This window comes from Episyrphus balteatus, chromosome 4 (genome assembly GCF_945859705.1).
Source record: "Episyrphus balteatus chromosome 4, idEpiBalt1.1, whole genome shotgun sequence".
NCBI classification, from domain to species: domain Eukaryota; kingdom Metazoa; phylum Arthropoda; class Insecta; order Diptera; family Syrphidae; genus Episyrphus; species Episyrphus balteatus.
Window position 1 is genome coordinate 74455565 of NC_079137.1, and position 13193 is coordinate 74468757.

Below are 13193 nucleotides of genomic sequence, written 5' to 3' on the forward strand. Positions count from 1 at the left end.
CGAAAATTTAAAGGTCAAACCATAATAGTCAGGTTTAAAGAAAATTAATGATAAAAGGGTTTGTAAAGTATTTGAAAAATTTTACCATAAACGCAACGGCACTTCCAGTGATTGTAAATCGCAGTGCTCGACTCGAAAATGACATATATGGCTCCTTCTCTCTGGTAACCGGATTCATTCGAAATGTTGTTGTACTTGTTTCGAATTCTGGCCGATTCTCTTCATCCGATTCAATGTTGTGTAAATCCCATTCCCATACAATTACTGATTGTTTTCGTTTCCATAATTCTAGAAAAGTTGTGGCTAAGGAACAAATAATTACAGTTTTTTTTAGGCAAAGTGACTTAAAGTTGTCTTAAGCAGATGTGCACATTTTTAAAAATGACGTCTCGTGTCGTATTGACTTCAAAATGAACTTGACAAATAGACCGATCTCTTTAAACATTTACATAATGCCCCATTTACACAAGTGAGAATTTGCCAATAATTATGACAGCAACTGTCAAATTCTTTTGTCATAAAAACGGTCAAAGAATGAGCAAAATCAACGAAAAATGATATAACGGAATTCGGGGAAGGTACTGTCAAGTTGTCATTCATGTGAATGGGGCATATCCGATTAGCAATTTTGCTTCTATAAAGCCTTACAGATGGTTGCTCAGTTTCTATAAGACTTTATAGAAGCATAATTAGCATGGTTATTTATACAAGACTTAACTTACCCCAAAAGGACATGAATATAGCAAAAAATACTGTGGCAGGATTGTCAAAAAGATATGTTATCTTTGCAAACAGGCACGAATCGGACAGTCTTTGGTAGCTGCATGCTTTATCACATAACGGGCATAGAGTTAAATTTCCTGTCCCCGATAAATCACAGATCTCTTTGCTAGGTATATTATCTTTCGAATCAATCGAAGCTAATCCATAAAGAAAACATAATGTTCCAACTACTGCTGGATAAACTAACATCTCCGTATAGAAACCAAGCCAGCAAAAATACAAAGCAATTTTGTCACCGAAATACTTTCGAACCAGACAAAGCGGTTGCTTTTTATACCATTGTGATGGATGGGCCCAAGTTTGATGTAGGACACGTCGATCAAAAATCACACCACTCGAATGAGGACGATCGTAACGGCCTTCATGAAGTGGAAAGCATGCTAAATAGGTTTTGTCATTTAGAAGGCGTCGAATTCCTAAACGATCGCTATCATCGAAACGTGTTCGTAAGAGAACTTGCATCACCATTAAGCTTCGTTGGGCGCTTGTGTATGTTGTACAGCGATCTTTTACAATGAATCTAAAATATACAAAAAAAACCTTACAGAAATTGTTTAAAAGAGATTTTTACACTTTTACTTACTGTTCTTCTGGATTGCCTCCAGCGGTTGATGCCTTATAAGTGGTTTCACCTTCTAACACGGAGCTTTCAAGTTGTATCACTTTAGTCAAACGAGCCCAAATATTTTTCAAAACTTGAATTCTGCGAGCCATCAAGTTTTCTTCGTCCTAAAAATTTTTGAATTTGAGTTACTATTGGAAATGATTTAAATTTTAATAAAATCTCAACAATGCAAAGGGCAAAGCAAACAGTATTTTTCGTTAAGATGACATGTCGCAACTGTCAGTCAAAATAATAAAGATATGTTTTCTACATTAATAAACAGTTATGTATTTCAATTACATGTTCCATGAAACTTAACGAAACTCAAACAATAGAGACTCGATGTAGAACTCTATTTAATAAAGGTAGGAATAACTGTCAAAACTCAACGAAACACGATGCCAATTGATTACCAGATGACACATCAGCTACGTTCAATTGTAACGTGGTCAAAAGTCAAAAATATTTGAAAAACAAGTTATAACTGGCAGAAATGTCAAAACTGAACGAAAAAATGCCTCCTGAAATGTAACTTTTTTAAGATGCAAAGTACGAAAAATGAACGAAGTAACATTTATAGTTTCATCTTAATACATTAGACCCAACTTACCCATGCTTTGACACTGATTGTAATAAATCGTTTCACAGGCAGTTTAAGATTCATAACCTCAGCTAATCGTATTTCGAGTCTCCAAGGCAAATGAATCTTCAGAAAAAACGTCTTTTCATTAAAAGATTGCGTCTTATCTTCCAATTCAACTTCAAGACCTTCTTTAATGAGATTTTCCATAAAAATTCTTCGATTATCACGACGTTTTGCCTCGGCTTCTGTCATAACACCTTCATCTTCTTCTTCCCAAGCAAGAACCATGTCAATACGTCGACGTCCATCGCGAAACAAAAGTGACTCGGGATCCAGACCCTACAAAACAAAACTTAGTTTCGTTTTCATAAAAATAAAGCAAAAAAAACCTAACCTCTTTATCCTGTTTACTTGTTCGTTTTTCCTCATTTTCATCAACTGTACTATTCCTTTTGCTTGTTTTCCTGCTATTGAAATAGCTATTTCCACTACTGTCAAGTGTGGACGTGGTACTTTTTGCTTTATCATTATTTGGTGATTGTTGTTGTTGCTTGTAAAATAGATGATTGTCCGATATGATATTAGATTGTGTTGTTTCGATTGGCCGAGAAAATGATAAATCATTTGGCATAGTATCCAATTCCAGTTCAAGACCAATTTGCATTGCAGTTCCAGGGATATTTTCATCACCGATTTTAGGCCCAAAGGCAAGAGTAGGACTGAAATTATAGTGCATCTTCAATACACTAAAGTAATTATATTTTGATTTGAAGATTCTCACCTTCGTTCACTATCATCCTCCATAAATGGCGGGAGTTTTATCGTATGTGAATTTGATTTATGCATTGATTCGAATTTTTCCTTGAATATAGGAGTTTCGTTGGAATTATTGGTATGATTGTTTGAAGTTGTGTACATTTGAATAACACTTGGATCGGATTCATTGATAAAATTAAAAATGTTGTCACTGCTTTTGTGATGCCTTGCATTAGCATCCTTAAATTGGATTTCCTATAAATTAAAAATATACATATTAAAAAGAGATTACTCGAGATGAAAAATATATATGAATAAACTATTTTGCTTGGCGGTATCATGACATTGCTTTCTAATGTCTTCCTTCGATTTCTACACTAGAACTTATTCAGTTAACTAAGCTATCAACCATTAGCATTATTGGCAACTGAATTATAACAGTTTATCCCAGTTAAGTTTGTCTTAAGCTGCGTTTTTTTTCCGTTCTGTCAGATGGAAGGAGTATCCGGATCATCTAGCTATCTAAACTCCACACTGATCATTTGATTTCTATTAACAGCTGTCAAAATTGAACAAAACATTGTGTTCCAAGCCTTAAAGCTCCAATGTATAATCTGTCAGATCTTATAATATGACATTTCAAGTTCTATTTTTAAATTCCTATAACGAATATGTTAACACGATATATAACAGTTTGGACGGTGTACAAATCAGCCTCACTCATTTTGACATTTCTGTGGGCCTCTTTTTGCTATCTCGTTATCAGCATGAAATGCAAGTGAGAAAGCAACGTGGAAATGTCAAAATTAGACCGCGGTGGAGTGTGGCAAATGTTAACACCGTCCAAACTGTTATATTAAGGTGTTAGAATATTCGTTATAGGAGTTCTTGTGAAAATAGCAGTAAAACCAAAATTTCATCAAACTTAATTCGAACACGTCTAATTTACAAAGCAATACAAATATAAAAACGATAGTATTTCTACTGACAGCTTTGTTTGCTCTGTGATGGCCGTTGTCTTTCACCTTTCACCAATGAAATTAACCTTCGTAAAAACTTTTTCATTCTTAAACAAAATTGTTTTTTTTTTTTTCTCCAGAAAATCAAACAAAAATATTGATTCAGGCCTCATTGCACAATTGCCTATATATTTCAATATCTTTTCTTGTGTCAAATCCATAATAATTATATGTGATATTCAAAAAACAAACAGTTCTACTTTCAAATCACCGTTGCATATGACCTATGACAAACTATAGACGATATTGACCTTATTTGTCAAATCCACCCAAAACCAATATTGATAGATGAATTCTATCGAAACTAATTTTTCACCCTCATACTCCTTTTTCATTCAATAAACCATAACGCATTCATAATTTACCCCACTTTTGTATCCTTTATAGTTTGTGTTAACAACAACAAAATGCAAAGGAAACCTCCTTGAAACAAAAAAAAAAAAAAAACTATCTATACTTACCCCAGCAACAAACCCCCTTCCGGCAGTTCCAATTCCCGAATCCTGACTCGAACGTCTCGCACGGAATTTACTACCAAATCTTTGCAAGCCCGTCTTGGCCGGACTCGACGATATCTGCCGTCGCACTATTGTCGAACGTGGCCGAGCTTTACGTAACGACGGCACCGACAAATAACTACTATCTATGGAATTCCGGTGGCGCTTGAACTTTCGTTTGTTGCCAACAACATCCTCGGTTAGGTCTTCGGTTGAGTTTAAGGCAATAGCAGTTGTGTCATCAATGTCAGTATTCTCAACGGTGATTTCCATGTTTGACGGTGCGTAGGTTGTTGAATAAATATCATATTGGTTGTTAGTTCTGTCGTTGTAGTACATATTCTGTATGAGTATGTGTGAGTTAATATTTTGTTGTAAGAGTATATCTAAATGACACTCTCTACTTTCTCTATGTCTGCATGTGTGGGATATCTTGTCTTGTTTTTTTTTTTTTTTTTTTAATATTGGTTCATTTGATGTCCTTCAGAATATATTTAATAAAAAAAAAAATACAATTTTATTTAGGATAATCTGATTGTGTGCGTGTCCCTGTTTTTTTTGCTGCCTACCAGGCAGTGCTCATTGTTTGACCTATAAAAACGAACAATTATTAATTTATTTTTAAAACGTCTTTATGTGTTAATTATATGTTTTTTTTTTGACTTATTAAATGAAAATGATAAATAAATCTAGATACACGTAGTTATATACAAATACACGCAAAGTAACGATAATTTAATTATGATATGATGAAATTAAAATTGAGTGTCCTGTAATTTAGGTAACCATGAAAACATGAAATTATAATTTGTTTTGAGTTTCTAGGTTTTAAAATTTCATGCACTTGGTGGTCTTTATATAAACAAACAGAACTTATGGAAAGTTTTAATTTGTTTTTTTTTTTCTGCAGTTGCTGATTTGAAAACAAGAATGACAGTAGTATCTCATTAATCCGAAATCCATAAGTATTCAGCCTTGTCACGAATTCCAATCACAGAATCCGTTCGAAATGGAAAATCTCATACAATACCTACGTACTCATTATTGTTTTTTCGTGACTTGCTCAACATTTCTGACAAACGTCAAGTAGTGGGAGAAACTAACGCTGGATTTTTTCTTAGAAATTTCAGCACAAATGATGGCTAAATCGATCTGTCATTTAAAAGTTTTTGTCTCTATTGGGTTCCATTTTTTTTTTACACAGTAAAATGACACTTAATTTTAACGACTAGAACAACTAAATAACCTCAAATATTGCATCGTTATAATTGTGCTGTCAAATTTTATACTTTCTTCTCACATTTTCTACATATTGTTATTTTTTGTAAGTTATAGCAATGGTGCCATTTAAACAGAATACAAGATAATATACACCCGCCATTTTCATGACGTCACGTGTATTATAAATGGAATGTGAACACCGTCTTACATATTAAAGGCAGGCATACATGAATGTGCTATCTATGGAAATGGAAAACAACTAATACACCACACTACTACAAACAACTACCAAGATAGGAAACTTTCATATGTTTAATCTATGGTAACTTCATATAAAAAAAAATGAATAATACAGACGACGTCACAAAAAGAAAAAGAGATAGGATTATGAAAATCTCAGATTTTCCCTGTTCCATCGGGGGTGGTAGTTTACTCGTGAGTAGAAATCTAGTACAACAACTTCACATTCCTATCTCCTTGAGTAGAAGATCATATGTTAATTGTTGTACTAGATCTAGCTCTATCTTTTGACCTCAAAATAAACATAATTACTTTAACCTCGAATAAAATATGCACATGGATGTAAGCTATACATTCCCTAAAAATAATTTATGACACTTCCAAATAGAATATCATGGAAAGTTTATGTGAATGTTTATTATTACTCCAATTGAACAGCTATTAGAGTAGGTACCTAAATAAAATCAATAAGCATAACTAAAATGTTCTCTTTAATATGTTACTTTGTTTGTATGCATTAATGAAGTCAAACTCAAGAGTTAACTCTACGGCAATTCCCAATGTGAACTTTTATCTATATACAACTGAAGTCATATTGGCCATACGTTCCTAACATAAATTGTGTCTGTTGAATCATTTATGCAATTAAAGTGTAATTAAATAAAATCACTTTGACAATTATTTATAGGGGTAGTGTTTTGTAGCATTTTGTGTGAATTAGACTTTGAATTCAAATATTTAGATACCCTCGCATACAAATTTTGACAGGTTAATATTTTTTTTTAGGAAATGTTTTTTTTTTGGTTCGAAGTAAAGGATTCTTTATACGGGTTAAAATATAATAAGCCTTTGAAAATCATTTTCAAAACACAGATTTGACAGAAGGATGAAAATACATAATGTGGATGCACCTTAAGGAATATTTGCGTATGTGAAGATTATTTTGATAAAAACAACTTTTTGAAGGAGAGGAAGGTTTTTGTAGAAGGTGTGTTGCTGTGCTGAAGCGCAATTCAGCAAAACAAATAATACGTTCCAAAACAAGTTTAATCATTTTAAGAGAGTTTTTGTTATAACTTATTAAAATAAATATTTCATAATGAATTCATTTCACGCCACCACTGACCCGCAAAATATTGAATTAGAAACTCCCAAGTGACTTATTCATATTCATCCTTCAAACAAATTTACGCCTTGCCGCCAGTATATTTATTTAGTTTTTGTGACCTACGTTTGTTTTATTTCTTCTAATTTATTTAAGCTCCAGAAAGAAAAAAGCTATATTAAAGTTCATAAAAAGGAACAACATGTTGATTGTAATCCCCAATCAACTTCAATTTTAATTTATTATCTTATAATTTCATATTATTTTCGCCATTGGCACACAAATTATCCTTGTAGAATATTTTACACTTCTATTACTTTATTTTTAAGTGATATAAAAATTTGACGATTTCTCATGTTTATTTTTTTTTTTTAGAAATAATAGGTTAAGGTATCTTATAAACATGCAATTAGTTTTGTGAAATGGCACATTAAGCAATTAAAAAGGGATAAACATGTATTTGCATTACCTTATTATGAACTTTAATTGATTGGTGGCATTAATCTCTTGTTGCTATTTTAAATTATAAATAAAAACTTTTTTAAATTATATCACTCATACGCCACCGTGTACCACACAAATATATAAATAGTCAATAAGAGGATTAAATTTCTCTTGTCTACTAAGAACTCAGAACAGATTTTGACAGCTGCAGATGTCAACAACCATATTAGGCAGTTTTAGGCAGTTTTTATTCGTAGCGTTATAGTTTTTTTTTTTGCGAGATTAAATATGAGACTTTTCCAAATAAAGTGAGAAGATTTAACTCATTTTGTAAATAGAATCTCTCTGTGAGCACTCGTTTCTACACTTCTTATTCAAAGTGTAGACTACTCGCACTCATCAGTAGATGATAAGTAGATCTACTACAAAAATCTACACATGCTCTTCTTCTCGAGGACATGGGATTATGTAGTTGGTAGTTCTGGATTATTGTTTCAATAGAACGTGGATATTCAGTGTGTACCATTAGTCTACAGTTATCAATAGCTAGAACACTCTCAGACTGCATTGAGAAAATAATAGCCGCATTCCTTTGGATGTGTTAGACGACTCATGATGGTAAAGTAGATCTAGTACAATAATAATAATTAAAACATGATATTTATGTATTTCGATAATTTGCATGCAAAGTATGCTATTCAATTTCTTTCAAAGTTAACTAAAAGTTTATTTCAAAAATATGTCAAGATTTAAAATAGATAGAATCGTGTGCATTCATAGCACCTAATTGGTTATTTCTATTCAACAAACGATATTATATTCATACTCAATAAATATAAATAAATTGTCATGCAAATTTATCATTACTTATAGCGTTGACAGTTTGTAGCTTACAACATATGAACAAATCGAAATAACTGGGGCCGATTGGTGCATGAGCATGGTTGGGCCCCGTTTACACAGAATATATGAGACCAAAAAAACAAATAACTAAGTAGCCATCAATTGAGGGCATTAAATTAGTTGGGGTGATATATTCAACCACCTTATAATGTGCAATACACACTTATAGTAAGTCCATTTTCTTGTTTACATTTGAAAGGGTTGAATATTTTTTTTGCTAGGTAGGTACTTGCATTTTAAATGTCTTTGCTGACCTTGTTAAAATCTATTACCTTATGCATCGATGAGGAATCAGTTGCATTATAATGGTTAAATGCATATTTTCAACTATTAACTTGTAAATGATGGATTGTAAAATTGTAACCATAGATTAGATGGTTGAACTTGGGTTCTAAACACGCGTATGTTAAGAAGATTAAAAGGTTTGATAGCGTTAGGTTATATCATTTTCAACGGTAATTATATTTTTTATACATAAATCATTTATAGGGAAGAGTTAAATTATAAATTAACTGGTTTTTAGTGATATGTTAGATTTGTTTTTATGTTAGGTATGTCCGTTAAATAGAGAACATTCCCAAAGCTATGTTTTGACGTTTGGTAGCTCTGAAAAACAAAAATAATAACCGAAAAATTAATTGATAAATGCTAGATAATAATTGACTATAAAATTATCAAAAAATGTCTTAGCCCTGATTTTTCAATCGTCAGTTAGACTATCAGAAGAATAAATGTCAATATAAAAAAAATTTATTCCTAAGCTCTATCTGACGTTTATCTGACTACTGAAAAATTGGCCCTTAGTTGATTTGAAAAATATTATATGCTTTTACAGTAGTAAAATTGTTCACAGTATATTGGTTTTAAACCAAGATAAACATATACAAATTAATATAAACCCGCTATTTTGATGACGTCACATGAATTAAAAATCGAATGTGAACTCCGCCTTACAGGTGAAAGACAGTCATACTTCAATGCTTTATCTATGGAAAGCAACAAATATAACACACAGACAAACAACTACCAAGATCGGAAGCTTTCGTATGTTTAATCTATAGAAATTTCATATAAAAAAAAAATCATGTGTGGAATTCACACGTGGTAGAAGTGAAACCTTAAAAAAATCATTTTTCTTGCAAAAACAAAAAATAGAAAAAATCTACCTATTTTTATTCTATCACCTTCAAATCCATGTTTTTATATGACAACCTATATAAATTTTATATTATCTGAAAGCTTATTGTCTTAGCCCAAAATATATATATCGATCAGGTCTTTGAGACATCTACAAAAAGAGCTAGAATTTTTTAAACTCGATGAAATTTCATCCAAAAAGCAAAAAAAACATTTAATTTTTTGTTCTCATGCTATTTAATCAATTTTTTTGTTTGACAACCTATACAAAATTTTATACCATGTGAAAGCTTATTGTTTCACCTTGCATAATGATGCATAAACCTTATTTCAAAGATGTCTACAAGAGAAGTTAGAATTTTTTAAAGTCAACCATGTCGAATTTCCAGACTGAGATTACGGTACTTCCTACACTGGTAGCTGGTCATCGCCAACAGATCTTCACAGGTGTTTTGAGGTGTTTTTAAATTTTTTTTAATTTAAGATTGTGTAACTTGTAGAGCACGTAACGTTATGTGTGATATATCAAATAAAAGGTAATGTTATCAGCATGCGTATTAAAGTTAAATCAAATTTGTATGTGCACTAGATCAAAAGATATAACGTGTGTTGGAAAAGAACATCTTTTTACCGTTATCTCCGAACTTTGAATATGAAATTAATTGAAATTTTGTACAATTATAATTTATTTATTTACCTACAATACCTACAAATTTCATTCATCTATCTATTAAAACAAAAAAGTTATAACAAGTTGAAGTCGTGTCGCGTTTTCGTTTCATCTTGTTTCAAATCACTACGATACTAAAGAAGTTTTCACTTCAAAAATTTGATTGATACAGATGACGTCACAAAAACAGAAAGAGTAAGGATGACGAACATCTGATCATATTACATTGTATTCTGTATAACTTGGTGTTTAACAGTGTTTTAACTAACGTTACATCTTTTGGTAAAACTTGACATTTTTGTTTCATCGCCGTCGTCTGTTAGTTGTTAGCTGCTCTCTAATCTTGATTAAATATGTAAAATTTAAATCTATTTGTTTTTTTTTTTAATAGAAATCCTTGATCTCTTTGAACCATTATTCTACTTATAAATTTTAATGGACAAAAAATCTTAATGGCATTTCCATGTTATTTATTTTTAGCATGACCATTTTTTTTTAGCACGACATATAGGTGTTTATGGTAGGTTTGATAAAATAAAACAATTGTTTGTTAACTAAACTGGTAATAATAGTGATTTAATAAAAATAGTGTGTGTAATCACATCGTTTTCAAAATAACGCAAGAAAATAGCGTTATTATGGAACTTCATGTTCCTACAGTAGCCCGGTTCATTTATCATTAGGTACTTTATTTGCGATTTTCTATGGAACTGTACTAGAGCACCATGATAGTAAATGTACTAGAAAATCTACTTTTGAGTAGTAATAGGGACTGTTTTGCAGGATAATTAGGAATGTGTAGTTGATTTAATAGATTTCTACATCCAAAGGATCGCAATTAATAGCCCTGTTCCATTGCAGGTGGTATAGTTTACTCATGAGTAGATCTAGTACTAGAATTAACACATGATCTTCTACTCGAGGAGATAGGAATGTGTAGTTGTTGTACTAGATTTCTACTCACGAGTAAACTACCACCTCCAATGGAACAGGGCTAATGCCATCATTCCATATTTGACACAATCTACTACGAATTTTGTTACATAGCTGTCAAAAAAATGTATTTTCCCCTTTAGATTTAGTTAAGACCAATGTTTTTGATAAGATGAACCGGAAAATAAACTCGAAAATCCCAATTAAACCACTATCTTCGAGTCTCTAAGTTCCGTTAAAAGTAGGCATAGTATAGGTATTTTGATATTTTTAATGTTCGAGTGGGTGGGTTGTTTATTTTTTGCATCATGTTGGAATACACACAACTCAATTAACAATTGCATTTATTTAACTAGGGTCCAAAGAAAAAGCTGCATTTTTGTAGCCTTAAACGAGTTACACATTAAGAGTTGAGACCCAACTATATAGTAGGAATAGAGCGTATGCTAATTGCAGTGCAGGTTTCACTCTCTCCCTTTCCATTCGACTGAACGAAAACCATAAGAAATGATTCGTTTATTTTTTACACTAAAATCTGTTATAAACTTGCAAATTAAAAAGTGAATGACAAATATATAATAGCACTCAACTACAACAAAAATCGGCCTTGAACCAAACTACACTTTTCTAATGAATTTTCGTGATTCCAATCCAAAGTCAAAATTGCACTGGCACGTAAGATTTTTGAAATACTTGAATATTAACAGGTCAAAAACGCGGTTTTTGCTAGCTTTACTCTAGTACATTTTTTTCACGGAATCCTATTGATAGTAAGAACCTACTTTAATATTTTAATAACTGACTCGTTTTCAAGATAGTAACTTTTGCGATGAAGCTAAAACGATATATTAATTATAATACTTTAATCTGCATGCAGATTTAATTTAAAAGAAAAAAAATGTAATTTATAGATCGATAACCACCACCTGTTAATCACCACAGTGATAGCGTTGCATTTAATATAACGAGTGTTGCATGTAGTAGTTTTCAATTCAAAACTATTTTAACTACCAAAGATATGTAGTTAATATTCAATATATAATGCAAGTAAGTTATATTTTCAATATTTTTTTTTTCTGCGTTTAAAATATACACGTAGCAATAGAAAAAAAAAAACTCAATTGAACTTGAACAAAAAAGAAGTAATGTATGTCAGAATGGATTTTTAATTGGTTAACACACCTGGCAATTCTAAATTGTGTCTGGGAAATATTGATATCCAATTAAATTTCTGTTCAATCTGCATTTGAAATGTATAACACATTTATTTCTTATTTTTATTTATTCGATTCACATTTTATAACGCACTCACATTTATGCATTTAAGGAATTTTCAAAACCCTTTTTTTTCTTTTTTAAAAATTCACACACTTTTCACATAAATATAAATCAATATTCGTTTTTCAATAATCCTTTGTTAAATTGTATGGTCTTTGTTGTTGTTGTTATTCACATTCCTAACATTTAATTGCTATTATAATGGTATATAACCCGATAATATTTCAAATACTCTACAATGTTCGCAACGCAACGGTTCGTTTCGGAATAATCCAAAAATGTCAAAAACTCTCCATTAACTAGTGAGAATTACTCTTCCAGGACAATAGGACTTATCCACACATGTGAGATTGTATTGAACTTCTATCGTATTTCCCCTAATTGATATTGGAAAGTGTATTTTGAATATATTGCATTCACAAAAAGAAAGAGTCTGTGGACGCAGCACTTCCCACTTACACAAATTCACTTAATAGGTTCACACCATAACAAACAAAACAGTTATGAAAACTAGATAGTGCTAAGATCACTATGACATTCTTGTCAAAAAGTAAATTTTAACTCTCTAGAGACAAACAGTCCACGACCAAACGCTCAAGTTGTGCAAAGCAAGTAGAAATTAACTACAACACATTTACATTTTAAGTAGGTACCTACTTGCTTGGCAACTTGCATTTTAATTTTGCATGGTAATTGGTAGGTAATTTGACAGATCAATTGTTGCGATTTTTGACATGCAAGTGGCTAGCCACTTTCTACACAACAACAAAAATGAAAAGTAATGCTTAATTCACATTAGTGATAACAGTACTTTTATCATTTTTTTTGCTGGTACCTAGAATTTTTTTTTTTAAATAATGACAAGGTTATTTCTAAGACAAGGAATAAGATTTTGGAATGAGAATGGATGTGGATCATGGTATAATGAGAGACGTTAGTATCATTAGCGTTTTCATTTGCAAGGTGGCGTCGTAAGTTTATGACGTTTGGTTTGTCAAAGTCAAAAGCAGCAACAATTTC

General features: G+C 31.5%; 1 protein-coding gene across 1 annotated transcript in view; it reads right to left on the minus strand.

The window, feature by feature from the left end:
• Window positions 1–13193, minus strand: part of LOC129919365 (uncharacterized) — a 31257-nt gene that overhangs the window by 2248 nt on the left and 15816 nt on the right. The window contains exons 10-16 of the mRNA XM_056000223.1: window positions 4207–4723; window positions 2752–2981; window positions 2365–2689; window positions 1998–2309; window positions 1367–1512; window positions 723–1303; window positions 86–303 (exon numbers count right to left, since the gene is read on the minus strand). Coding sequence (XP_055856198.1) covers window positions 86–303; window positions 723–1303; window positions 1367–1512; window positions 1998–2309; window positions 2365–2689; window positions 2752–2981; window positions 4207–4723 — 2329 coding nt within the window. The remainder of the gene's footprint in view (window positions 1–85; window positions 304–722; window positions 1304–1366; window positions 1513–1997; window positions 2310–2364; window positions 2690–2751; window positions 2982–4206; window positions 4724–13193) is intronic.